This window comes from Carcharhinus amblyrhynchos, chromosome 13 (genome assembly GCF_965287045.1).
Source record: "Carcharhinus amblyrhynchos chromosome 13, sCarAmb.v2.hapA, whole genome shotgun sequence".
Classification (NCBI taxonomy): domain Eukaryota; kingdom Metazoa; phylum Chordata; class Chondrichthyes; order Carcharhiniformes; family Carcharhinidae; genus Carcharhinus; species Carcharhinus amblyrhynchos.
In genome coordinates, this window is record NC_137336.1 from 5,914,551 (window position 1) to 5,927,681 (window position 13,131).

General features: G+C 40.8%; 1 protein-coding gene across 1 annotated transcript in view; it reads right to left on the minus strand.

Moving 5' to 3' along the window:
• The window catches only part of LOC145351623 (protocadherin Fat 4-like), a 101,874-nt gene that overhangs the window by 49,534 nt on the left and 39,209 nt on the right, over positions 1 to 13,131 (minus strand). Inside the window, exons 6-7 of the mRNA XM_080201195.1 lie at positions 10,902 to 10,960; positions 5,192 to 5,421 (exon numbers count right to left, since the gene is read on the minus strand). Coding sequence (XP_080057321.1) covers positions 5,192 to 5,421; positions 10,902 to 10,960 — 289 coding nt within the window. The remainder of the gene's footprint in view (positions 1 to 5,191; positions 5,422 to 10,901; positions 10,961 to 13,131) is intronic.

Here is a 13,131-nt window from a genome sequence, read left to right on the forward strand (position 1 = left end):
GATTTGTCACAGCAACTGATGGAGCAACTAACTCGTTGGGACTTATCTGGGACAGGGAGATTTATGCGGGTCAGGTAACTTTTTGAAAGATGAATGTGCTTATAAATAGGGATGGGAGAAAGAGACACAACCAGAATAAAAGGGAGCTTAGTTTGGCCTATATCTAGGGAGGTTCTCTTTAATCTTGAGATAACCTTGTCCTCTGATTTTCCTTATCACGTTAATATATTCTTCATACAAGTTTAATGTTGCTGTGATGTGATTTGAATTGTGCATCTGTACATGTGAGGCCTGATTTTAACTCCCTTCCAGTTACTATGGTAGCAGCCTGAAAATGGGTCACTTGCTATTGAACTAATGGTGACGTTTCAGTCATCACCATCTTGGACAGAATCCCGGAATGGGCAGCATGAGCTAACCCATTTAAGGCAGCAAGCCACTGTAACATGCAGACTCGTTATCATCATGTACATAATACACAAATTGCAATTTTGATCTAAGTGTGGCTGGGGCCTTGAGATGGGCCAAGCCTTGCTCCATCTTTGCTCCCCATATTCTGATTTTATATTCTTCCTGTGGAATGTAATTGTATGTCAAGACCCAAACTGGGATCAAAATGTAGCAGAACAAACTTCGTCAGCCAGAAAACCTATCTGTACTGAACAACATAAGAACACAGTAACACCGGAATGAGGAGCAGGAGTAGGCCATTCAGCCCCTCTTGTTTGATAAGACCATGGCTTAGCTCATTGTGGTCATAACTCCACTTTCCTGTCTTCCCTCCATAACTCATGATGCCCTTACAATGAGCACAAAAAAATTAAGAGCTGGAGTAGGCTCCACTCTCAGATTAGATAATGACTGAATTGCAAAAAATTTATAATATAATCGCAGAGTTGTTGCTAAGTGAATGTGGCAGAACTACTGCTGTGTTGTCAACGTGTGATGAGAGATAGGTTCTGTCACAGGTAACAATCTCCAACAAAGACAGTGTGGAATATCTCACAGATCTGCAATTCCTGAATTTAGCTGCCAGCTCCCATGTTGCTTCACACCAGAGTGGAGTCCTGTATTTGTCTGCTTATCCATATGTGAAGAGTTCCACTCAGCAGATTCCAAATGTTGGCCAAACTTAGTGCAAGATGCCAGTTGACACATATATTCTAGCATTAAATAGGCTCAAAATCAAGTTCTGCTTTCCAATGACTGGAGTGAACCATTTGAGAATGTTTACAATTTGGCTATGCACCCTAGTTATATATGTAAAAATTCACCTGCAACATTTCCTTTTGTGCAGTTTATCTCGTGACATCTGCCTCATGGTTCTGCATAAAAGACATTGAATTCTATTTTGGCTCAGCTTAAAGCTTAAACACTAGCTGTGAGTATCAGATGTCCACGGTTCCAAATACTGAGACTCTCTCCCTGGCTGACGTGCCTGGCATTCACAATCTGCTGAGGAGAACTCAGGTAATATGGACAGCACATGTTGCCAGAATGCCTGAGGAGCCCTTGTCAAAAAGGCTTATCCATGTCGAGTTAATTGAAAGGAAATGTTTGGATAGAGGCCAGGAAAAGTACTTTAAGGACAACTTGAAGTTCTCAATAAAAATTTCAACATTGCCCGGAAACTTAGAGTCATAGAGTCATAGAGGTTTACAGCATGGAAACAGACAGTTTAGCCCAACTCGTCCATGCCGCCGTTTTGTTTTTAAACCCCTAAGCTAGTCCCAATTATCTGCATTTGGCCCATATCCCTCTATACCCAACTTACCTATGTAATTGTCTAAATGCCTTTTAAAAGAAAAAATTGTATCCGCCTCTACTACTACCTCTGACAGTTTGTTCCAAACACTACACTCTGTATGAAAAAATTGCCCCTCTGGACCCTTTTTGTACCTCTCCCTTCTCACCTTAAACCTATGCCCTCTAGTTTTAGATTCCCCTACCTTTGGGAAAAGATATTGACTATCTAGCTGATCTATGCCCCTTGACTTGAGGTCCACCAGGCCCGCTAACTTGAGTGAGCCTCGCACAGGATCACTCTATAGTGTATGGTCTTATCAGCAATGGTCCCACCTCCTATGAACAGAGCATTATCTCATTGGCCATCAGAAAGCCAGAGTTGCAAGCACCTCTTTTGCACCAACAATATAGCTCTGTCCCACATCTGACAGGTTGTTTTGAGCTCAAATTTGAAAGTCAGCTTTGAGCACGTTACACTTGAAACTCAACTCACTGAATTCAAGGTCATGGTCATCTTCAACTTTGTAGAATAAACAGAAAGGCGGCGATGAGGCTGACAACGTCAATCATGACCAACAGCTCAGGTAACTTTAAATCAAAGCAAATTACTGCAGATGCTGGAATCTGAAACATCAGCTCTGCTCTCTCTCCACAAATGCTGTCAGACCTGCTGAGATTTTCCAGAATGTTCTATTTTTGTTACCACAGGTAACTTGCTCCCTGATCTCCAGCGCTGTTGCTTTGAAGCTGCCCATGAAATGATGCTTGAGTATCCCCAGTGATTCCACCACCAGGTTCCTGTGCCTTTGCCCAACACAGTGTGGGTGTGATCTTCAGCCCCTATTACCCCCTTCCCATAGTGGCATAACTGGCATTGATGTCACCACCAATGGAGGGATTATGTGCACAAGTTCATGAAGCAACATATCCCACAGCATAGGATATTAATGCTGCTTCATACATTGCACTAGCACGCTGAGTTTTAATGGGAACCAACCGAGTCTGGGAGATTTTTTGCTCGGTCCATGTTAGATCAGCCTTTTATCATGAGGCTATCAACTCAAGGAAGAAAGCCATGTCGGGTTTGGATTAATGCTAGTAATTAGACTGGTTTCAATTATGTTGTGCAGATCATGCCGTTTCATCCTCAACGATTAAACAGGACACAACTTAGTGCACCAAAAGACTTCCGTAAAAGCATAATTGTGCTATGAAGCGCAGTCTGGCCTCATTTTCAGCCTATATTCCAGAGAATGGGGAATACAGCTTTGACTCATCTGCATATGGAAACAACAAGGAAATTGATACAAACTCATTTCTACAGTAAATTTTGCTACAATTTTTTCCATTCTTTATGACAGTGCTACAATTCAGTTTGCAATTTCATCTTCTACACTCCTCCCTTTCAGTTTCCTTCTTAACTTTTGTGGAATTGGGAAATACCTCTGTAACTCTTTTCCCACAGTGGAATAAAGGGGTGTGCTGCATCAGGATGATTGTACAGAAAACATTGCTAGGCAGGACAAATAATGTTTTCTGATTCTGAAAGTCATGTTCTAAAGCACAATTTATTGAGATCTTCTAATTCAAAGAAAGCAGGCACTGAGGTAGCCCAACAACAGGAAAGATACCTTAGATAGGGAGGCTTACACTGATAACAACACCAGTTTTAGTCCCTGGCAAGGAGAAATGGGTCTGACAAGGATTTCAGCACAAAACTGATACAATTTATGTGACTTACTGGAGAGAGTGAACATCCTTTCACTGGCCCCTAAATTGTTTCAGCTGAGATTCAAACCAATCTCCAGATCTAGAAATATAGCATATGTTTCTACTTTGTGCTTGCAGGATCCTGTAAATTGCTCTGGAGTTCATTGTGTTCCTTTTATTTCCAAAAATAGCACACAAAGGTTGACATCACTGCCTTATTAGGAAAATATTGACTAAGTATAATTTTATGGGGCTGAAGAAAGTAATTTTTCTTTAGATCTATGTTCTCTTCTTATTTATTAAGGAGGAAGCACATTTGGAACAAATCCAGGTCCCTTTACATCCTGCTTGTTCTTTGTCAGAATAAACACTTGCTCAAGGAAACAAAGGCCCCCACAGTGAAATACCAGCGCACAAATGTTTTGCACATTTAATGGTATTTTAGTGAAGGCAATAACCTATTTAAAGTAAATTATATTGTACAGCCTTCCCTAAAAGAGCAGAGAGAGAAATTTGAGATGAAGGCATTAAGCATTTGTATTTCAGTATCTCACTAATTCCAAGACTCAAAGTACATCTTGTTGGAGAGCCTTTCTTTCTTTTTCAGATGCCCTTTGATATTGCATATTTTCAGTATTTTGTTGACAAAATTGCCAAGAGTGAAACGTGTAATGCATCTGTTGATGTTGAACGGATTAATGAATGGATTAAAGTAATATCTAGGAATTTCATGCAAACACATTGGCCGGAATTCTCCAACCATGCCTGTGGCTGGAATTCTCCAATCACGCCCGTGGCAGGGATTCTCCGACCACACCTGTGGCCAGAATTCTCCGACCATGCCCGTAGTTGGGATTCTCTGATCTCGCCTGTGGCTGGGATTCTCTGGCCTTACTCATGATTGGGATTCTCCGAACACACCTGTGGCCAAAATTCTCTGACCATGTCCGTGGTTGGGATTCTCCAACATCATCCGCGACTGGGATTCTCTGACCTCATCTATGGCTGGGATTCTCCAGTCCCGCTGCTATAAATGGAGATTTGGTTGAGTACCAAATTCTCCATTCTCACTGACAGCGGTAGTGTGGTGTACGACAGCATAGAATTCTGGCCAATCTCTTTTGTTACAATTATTGTTGACATTGATTCCAGTCTCCTTGTCTATTTTGTGGGTGTAATATTAATATGATAATGGACCTTTCAGCCATAATCCACATGCAGAATTTTCTCAAACCTGGATTGCTTTCAGGTTATGAGGCCTGGCATCAAAATGGTTTGTTGCAAAATTATTATTTTACAAAGCGCATCACATACCAGATGTTCTTAATTTTCATTCTTTTTCCAAACTTATATTTGCTGGCATTTTCTCACAAGCCACATAACTTTTTTTTATGCAGTGAGAATCTTGAACTGAAGTACGAGTGTATGATATTCCTTTATGTTAACAGAAACGCTAATGGCTTATTTTAAATACTATATCATTTCTGTTAAGAAGATGGAGAAAAGAATTTCATGAAAATAGACCCTGTGGGTTTAAGCTAATATCCGCACAGCATGACTTCCAAGTCTGTTATGTCCAGCATACTAATTGCTCATTTGTCTACTCATGGCAAATCTGGTAATCAGCATATCTTTCTGCTCTGTCTCTAAAGAGGAAAATGCTTGAGAAAGGTTAATTTTGACCTATCTGAACAGTAGACTCCAACATGAATGTTGCTATTTGTCCAGCACTGACCAGGGATGGCTGCAGGCCGCGCAGACATTGGTTTCCTTGGTCCACCAGGGTCTTTCTCGACAACACGCGGCACGTCGCATGGCACATCACGTTGAACCTCGCGCTGAATATTCCGGGACACCTCACACTGCACGTCACGCGGTACTTCACGCTGCACGTCACACTGCACTTCTCGCTGGGCTTCACGTTGTACATCACGCTGCACTCCTTCCTCCTCCAGATACTGAGCACTGTGAAACAACAGGGACACAGTCGGTGAACATGCTGAAGAATGTGTGAAAACCACAGATAAGTAAATCAGATGTAATTAAGGATTTTAAACTTTCATCATGAATTCTTCTTCCACTGTCCTTTCAAAACAAGGATTTATTTTCCCCAAATTTCTTCCCTTCCCCAACCTCTCTTGCTCATTTCCTGAAGGTACAGTTTTCCATTGTCTTGCATGCTGTAAATCCTTGTCTAAAGTTCATCTCTCATCCATTCTATCCTCCTTTAAGATGCTCCCTAAAACTATCACTTTCTTCAAGGTTCTACTCACCTATCTGATGAACCTTTATAAGCTTGGAGGTTGTGTTTTCTTTTGTAAAGGCACTATATAAATGCAAGCATTTGTTGTTTTTAAGATGGGGCAAGATTCTAGATAACCTCAAAAGTTTGGTGACTAGAAAATTTATGGTTGTCAGATTCTCAAATTTGGAGGGAGCAGGGCAAATTAATCAAGTTCTTGAATAAAAGTATGAAAGATCCTCAGCTTTCTACATAAAAGCAAAGGGCAGAATTCTCCTGTCTCACTCGTCTTGCTGCCACTGCAAGAGAGAATGGAGAATTTGGCACTCAGCCAAATCTCCATTCCCAGCAAAGGAACTGGAGAATCCCAGCTGAAGGCAACATTGGAGAATTCTGGCCACAGAGTCCAAAAACAAGGAGTTTATGCTAAAACTTCCTCAATCACTGACTGGTCTTCAGCTGGAGTGCTGTGCCCAATTATGGGCACCACACTTTTAGAAGGATGTCAAGGCCTTGGAAAATATGCAGAGAGTATTTGCCAGAATTTTCCACAAATAAGGGGCTTCAGGTACCACAGGGTTAAAATATTTGCCAAAAAGCTAAAGGGGAGATTAGGAGAATTTGTATTACATAGCGGGCTTTAATGATTTGCAATATATGCCAATGGATGACATAAAAAGAGAATTAGTTATGTTGTTGAAAATAAAAAAAATGTGGACCTATGCTGAAAGAAAAGGTGAGTAGTGCTACTTGATAGATTTTTAAAGAGCTGTCACAGGTATGATGGACTGCAAATTCGATGATTCAATAAAGAATATTTCAACACACACTGGCAAGTTCTTATGTGAAAATGGTGAATAGAGAAAAATCAGAGGGGTCTGTGTATCCTGCATCTTAGCATGAGTGAACATTTTTGGGGGGAAAACTGGATGCAACTGGAAGGAGAGGGAAGCTTTATTTCCTTCCTCTTCCTCCCTAGATACTCTCCTGACTGTGTTGAACTGGGTGGATTCCACAGTTGCTCTGATTTGAGTAAATGGCCATTGTGTGAACCTACATCATCCTCAAAGAATCTTTTCAGAAAATGGTATTGATTTTAAAACAATTAATTCAGTGCCGAGGTACACATGAAAAGATTTCCTAAATTATCCAGGTCACCGACTGAAGAAACTCATAAATAAAAGCCTGAATGCTAAAAATAGTTACAGAAATTGCTGGAAATTCATGGAGGTCGGTCAACATCACAAACCCAAAAAGTCTTAATCCTTCTTCTCTCCATCCATACTAACTGCCTTGCTGTTTATTTCTGGCATTTTCTATTTAACTTGTTAGGAGATTCCATACAGGGTAAGTGATGGAAACAAAGTTAAATATTTATACAATGAGGATTAATAAGTGTGTTTTACTGCCATTTTATACTTTGCTATATTTGCATCATCTGCTGACAGATTAAACAGTTTTAAATTGTAAGCATGTGTTTTGGAACAAATAACACTTTATTACTGTGCCTTTATGTCCAGGAATTGATTTTTTTCCCTCCATTCCACAGTCTGTTTTTATTAAAGGACTAGGTAAGTGGAAACATCCGCTTTCTACCAATGAGCATATTTCACATTAAAAGACATGCAATCTCATTCAATTTTTGAAGTAAAGTTTGAAGTGCAATTTCCCTTTAACTACAATCAGTGCATATGTTAGGTATGCCATTTAAAATAATCTTCAGACAACCTGATGTAATGGAAAGCATGCTCAGATTGGGAGCAGGAAATGGAAAAGTGAGTAACACTGCATTGAATTAACTATTCAAATTGGCAGAAATGTTGATCCAAACCTCTGTGTAGGTTAAACTGGCCAATAGGATGAACTGGAGTACAATTTTACAATGTAACACATATCACAGATTGCAAAATTTTCTTCATTGACAAGCCAGATGGTATTCAAATCTGTTGGAGGGCCACATTTTTAGTTACTCTAATGATTCACACAAAGAAACCTACTTTTAATCATCACTTTGTTACTATGGGGATATTTTACTTGGCGCTATTTAAAGATTAATTGAGTTTAATTTCCTTTCATTTAACACAGAAGACCACAGGATTATGGTTTTTAGGGAAAACAGCTTTCACAAGGATAACTATTTAGCCCCTTTTAATTATTTTCCATCCTGAGGGATCTTACATTTTAACACTCCCACAGTGTTTCACTTTTAAAAAAATCATTCCAGGGTTTCCCCTCCACCATTCTACCAGGACTCTATTTCATACCTTGATTATTCTTCCTACGAAGTATTTCAGTTTCAGAATTTCCTGATTTTTTTACTTTGTCCAGCTTTTGCTATATAATTTAAAGTAATTTCTGGCACAGTGGCACAATGGTTAGCATTGCTGCCTCACAGCACCAGGGATCTGGTTTCAATTCTGCGCTCAGGTTACTGTCTGTGTGGACTTTGCATGTTCTCCCTATGGTTGTATGGGTTTCCTCCGGGTGCTCTGGTTTCCGCCCACAGTCCAAAGATGTGTACGTTAGGTTGATTGGCCGTGCTAAATTGACCCTAGTGTCAGGGGATTAGCAAGGTAAATATGTGGGTTTACAGGAATAGGGCTTGGGTGGGATTGTAGTCAGTACATACTTGATGGGCCAAATGGCCTCCTCCTGCACTGTAAGGATGCTATTATTCAGTATAACTTTTCTATTCACTGAGCTATCTTAATTACTGGAATCAGATCATGAATAAAGGGACTTGGAATAGAACTAGAGATGAGAGACTTTCGTTACATGGAGAGAAGAAAGAACCTGCAGTTGCTCGATTTAGAGCAGAGAAGATTAGGGCAAACTTAATAGAAGGGTCCAAAATTATGAGGAGTTTTAATAAGAACATAAGAAATAGGAGCAGGAGTAGGCCATCTAGCCCTTCGAGCCTGCCCCGCCATTCAATAAGATCATGGCTGATCTGTCGTGGCTCAGTTCCACATTCCCGCCCTCTCCCCATAACCCTTAATCCCCTCTCTTATCAAAAACCCATCAACCCGCGTCTTAAAAATATTTAGCGAGGTAGCCTCCACCACTTCAACGGGCAGAGAATTCCAGAGATTCACCACCCTTTGAGTGAAGAAGATCCTCCTCAACTCCGTTCTAAACCGCCCCCCCTTTATCTTGAGGCTGTGCCCCCTAGTCCTACTATCCTTTCGGAGCAGGAAGAGTCTCTCCACCTCTATCCTATCTATCCCATTCATCATCTTATACGTCTCAATGAGATCTCCCCTCATTCTTCTAAACTCTAATGAGTACAAGCCTAATTTATACAGCCTCTCCTCATAGCTCAACCCCCTCAACTCCGGCATCAGCCTAGTAAACCTCCTCTGCACTCCCTCCAAGGCCAAAATATCCTTGCGTAAGTATGGCGCCCAAAACTGCACACAGTACTCCAGCTGCGGCCTCACCAATGCCCTATACAGCCGCAGCAAGACCTCCCTACTTTTATATTCAATCCCCCTCGCTATGAAGGCCAGCATCCCATTTGCCTTCCTGACCACCTGCTGCACCTGCAAGCTGGGTTTTTGTGACTCATGCACAAGGACCCCGAGGTCCCTCTGCACCGTCGCCTGCTGCAGTTTTTCGCCACTTAAGTAATAACCCTTCCTACCATTCTTCCTACCAAAGTGGACCACCTCGCACTTGCCAACATTAAATTCCATTTGCCATTTCCTGGCCCATTCGCCCAGCCTATCTAGGTCCTTCTGCAGACTCTCCACACCCTCCGCACAATTTGCCAGTCCACCAATTGATAGAGTAAATAAGGAGAAACTGATTCCATTTGCAGGACGGTCAATAACCAGGCTGGACAGCTTTAGGATCAATGGCATAAGAAACAGAGGAGGAATTTTTTTTTATCCATTAGTTTGTAGTAACCTGGAATACACAGCCTGAAAAGGTGGTTGAAGCAGATTCAATAGCATCTTTCAAAAGGAAATTGGCTGAATATTTGAGGAAAGAGCAGGGAAATGATAGTATTTGGTTTGCTGTTAAAGAAGCTGACACAAACACAAATGGACCAAATTTCTAATTGCACTTTCCAGCCTTTGGTCCAGAGTCCGATAGGTTAAGACACTTTTGGTGCACATCCAAGTAATTAATTTGTTTTTACCGCCCTGTCAGGTAGTGAGTTTCAGACTCATTTCACTCTCCTGGGTGAAACAATTTCTTCTCATCTCATCTTGAATCCTCTACCAATTCCTTTAACTGCCACCTGGTTACCGACATCTCTTAGTGGAAGTGGCTCCTTTCAGTCTATTCCATTGAGGCTCCTCAGAATTTTATATATCTCAATTAAAACTCCCCTCAGCTACATTTTTTACAATGCAACGCTTTTTACCATTTTCAATTTTACCATTTTTACTCTCCCTCTCACTTAATGTGCGTACCTAGGGAGCAAATGTTAACAAACTATTTAGTTACTAGAAACTTTAAAGTTAAGCTCACTGCTGCCCACAGCTGACATTCACATGTGCCCTTTCCAGTGGCAGCTACTAGATAGAAATCATGGGTGGAATTCTCCAATCTTGTTCACCCTGCCACCACTGCCAGTGAAAATGGAGAATTCAGTTCAGCCAAAACTCCATTCATTGCATTGGGACCAGAGAATCCCAGGAATGGGCAAGGTCAGAGAATTCCAGCCCACAAGCTGTATTCTAGTCTTCTATTTAGCTTAGGGTCCATAAAAACTATGTGGTATCCCTGTTGTTACCCCAGTTTACACAGCACAAACAGGGAGTCAGACCCTACTGTTTGTTAGGTTTAAATGGTTGAGTACCCCATTCTGCAGTGTTTCTATGCACTCCACCACAGGGCAATGGCATAGGAAAGACTGAATTGTTGATGTTTAAGAAAGCAGTCAAATGTCCTGATGAACATAAAACATTGAGGACATATTCATACAGTGTGTTTAATGTACTCCATTGCTTTCATCTTCACTGGGTCAAACTCCTAGAACTCCCTTTCTAATAAGTCCCTGTCCACATCACATGGATTGTAGTGATCAAGGGTGATTAGATATGGGCAAAAATTTCTGGGTTGCCAGTGATGCCCACATCCCATGAACACAGAAATAAAAATGACCAATGCCTGTACAACACCCACAGCCATGAATTTTGAATCCAATATATACAAATCAAGTTCCAGAAAATCTGAAAAGATTAACAAGTACCTGTTTAGTTCAGCTCTGTGAGTCTGTGAGAAACGCCAGTCAGCATTTGGTTGTTTGACCTACAAAGAAAATTAATACATTGGTTAGAATTATATTCTACTTAAGTGTCATCTACCACATTGACCCCACAAAGAAAGTTGCATATAAAGAGGAAGGAAGTTGCTTCGGGAGTTGCCTATTGCTTCATGTCGTTAGTGTGCTTAAACTGGACCATCTCGAGGGCAACATGACAGCTCAGAGACTATCTCTGTTGCTGTGCGGACACATGGATTTGGGCCTGTGTCTGTGGGAGTTTGCGCGTTCTCCCCGTGTTTGCGTGGGTTTCCTCCGGGTGCTCCGGTTTCCTCCCACATCCCAAAGATGCGCTTTTAGGCTGATTGATTGGGTAACAAATTGTCCCTATATTGGACCTCCCTGATCCTCGCACATTAGGCGTAGACTAAAATCATGAATAGATCACTGAGACAATGGGACGGCGGCGCGGGCTCGTTGGGCCGAAGGGCCTGTTTCCCGTGCTGTGTTGTTCTTTGTTCTTTGAATGTCAAAGAACTGATCTTTCTGTACAAAAAAACTTGTTGAAATATGTGGAAACAAATTTACAAAAGTACTCCTTCCAAGACAGAAATGCACAGAAATTATAGTATCAAAAGAGTCTATTTACTTAGACCCTCTAGGCTCGAAATGTTCGCTCTATTCTCTCCCCACTGATGCTGTCAGACCTATTGAGATTTTCCAGCATTTTCTGTTCTTGTTGTTATTCACCGCAGTATTTACCTCCCGTGTGAAAAAGTAGTTTAACTCCCATTTACCGTCTCTCTGTTCCCATGTCACTGGAGCCCATTTTTCCTTATTCCCCAATCCAGTCTGCTCTTCAACACTAGGCTGTGTGTTCCTGGCTCCATGGTGGTGAGAGTGGGGAAGGAGAATGGGATGGCAGGGAGCATGGAAACTCATGGTGAACCCTGTTCATTCCTGGTGCTGGGGAAGTTTGCAGATGCGGCCTGGGATCATTGCCAGATGCATAGAGTTTCCCCAATTTAAATAGTTAAGGTGGGAATTGTAGCACCTCTGGCAAGGTGCTATTACTGTCAGCCCTGTAATTGGATCAGTACTCTTGTGAATTTGTTTGTCCTACTTAATAGGGCAGCAAGGGTGGAGACAGCCAAGTAGGGGTTTGTTTCCTGAAAAATTTCTCCACTGGTCTGGCTGCTGGCAGGTGCAGGGTTAGGACCCCTATTTGGTCCTGATGTAAGCATCCTGAATCCCATAGGAAAATATTACCTATTGACATAGCTTCTACATCAATCAATACCCCAGGAAATCAATTCCAATTTCAAAATCCTTTGCACAACAAAGGTTATCTTGGGCTCTATTCTGAATCTTTTTACTTAAACCAATGGCTTAACATTATTCCTAACTCCTCAACCACTGCTACTGTATTCTAACTACTCTATTCTAATTTTTCAGAATTCTAATTTTTTTCTGTTATGTTGCCCCATAATCAGCATTCTCCAAATAAAGAGCTTGCATTTTTCAAGCCCTTTTTGTAAAGACTCTGAGCTGACAGAGTCTGAGTCACTTGTGTTGTACCCTTTCCAAAGTTCCAGGATTCTTTTTGCAGTATGGAGTCACAAAGTACACTAAAGAATCAGTAAAATTTTACACAGTCTCATCACAAATTCTGAGCTTTTACATTTTATACCTCTAAAAATTCATATTTTTCTTCAACTAATAAGTTTTGATTTAATTGATATAATCTATTTAATGTATTTTGATCACAAAATAATCTTTATTTGGGGCATCAATATTGGAATGTTCACTCACAAATTGGATTTCATTGCTCAATCGGACTTAAAGCCAAATCAGAAGGCTCCAAAATCTTGCTTTATTGTTCATGATCAGTTGCTCTGTAGAAGCATTTTTTAACTTTAAAAGTTGTGAAAATTAAACAGAAAAACTCACACATCCCAGTATCATGATAAGGATTGCCATTGGTCGTGGTTGCAAAATACAATGATCTCAATCTTATTCTGATTTCTAATGGTACTGGCTAATATTTAATAATATATTTGAGTTCTTTAACAGCCAGCAATCTTGACAATCTTTCAAACAAATCACAAATGTTGCTGTCTGAAGAAGCAAAATGGATCACATAAAAGGTGAATTATGAAGAACAATGCAATGACATTGCAGTATCTTAATGGGTTATTGGCATTGCTATTGTGATATA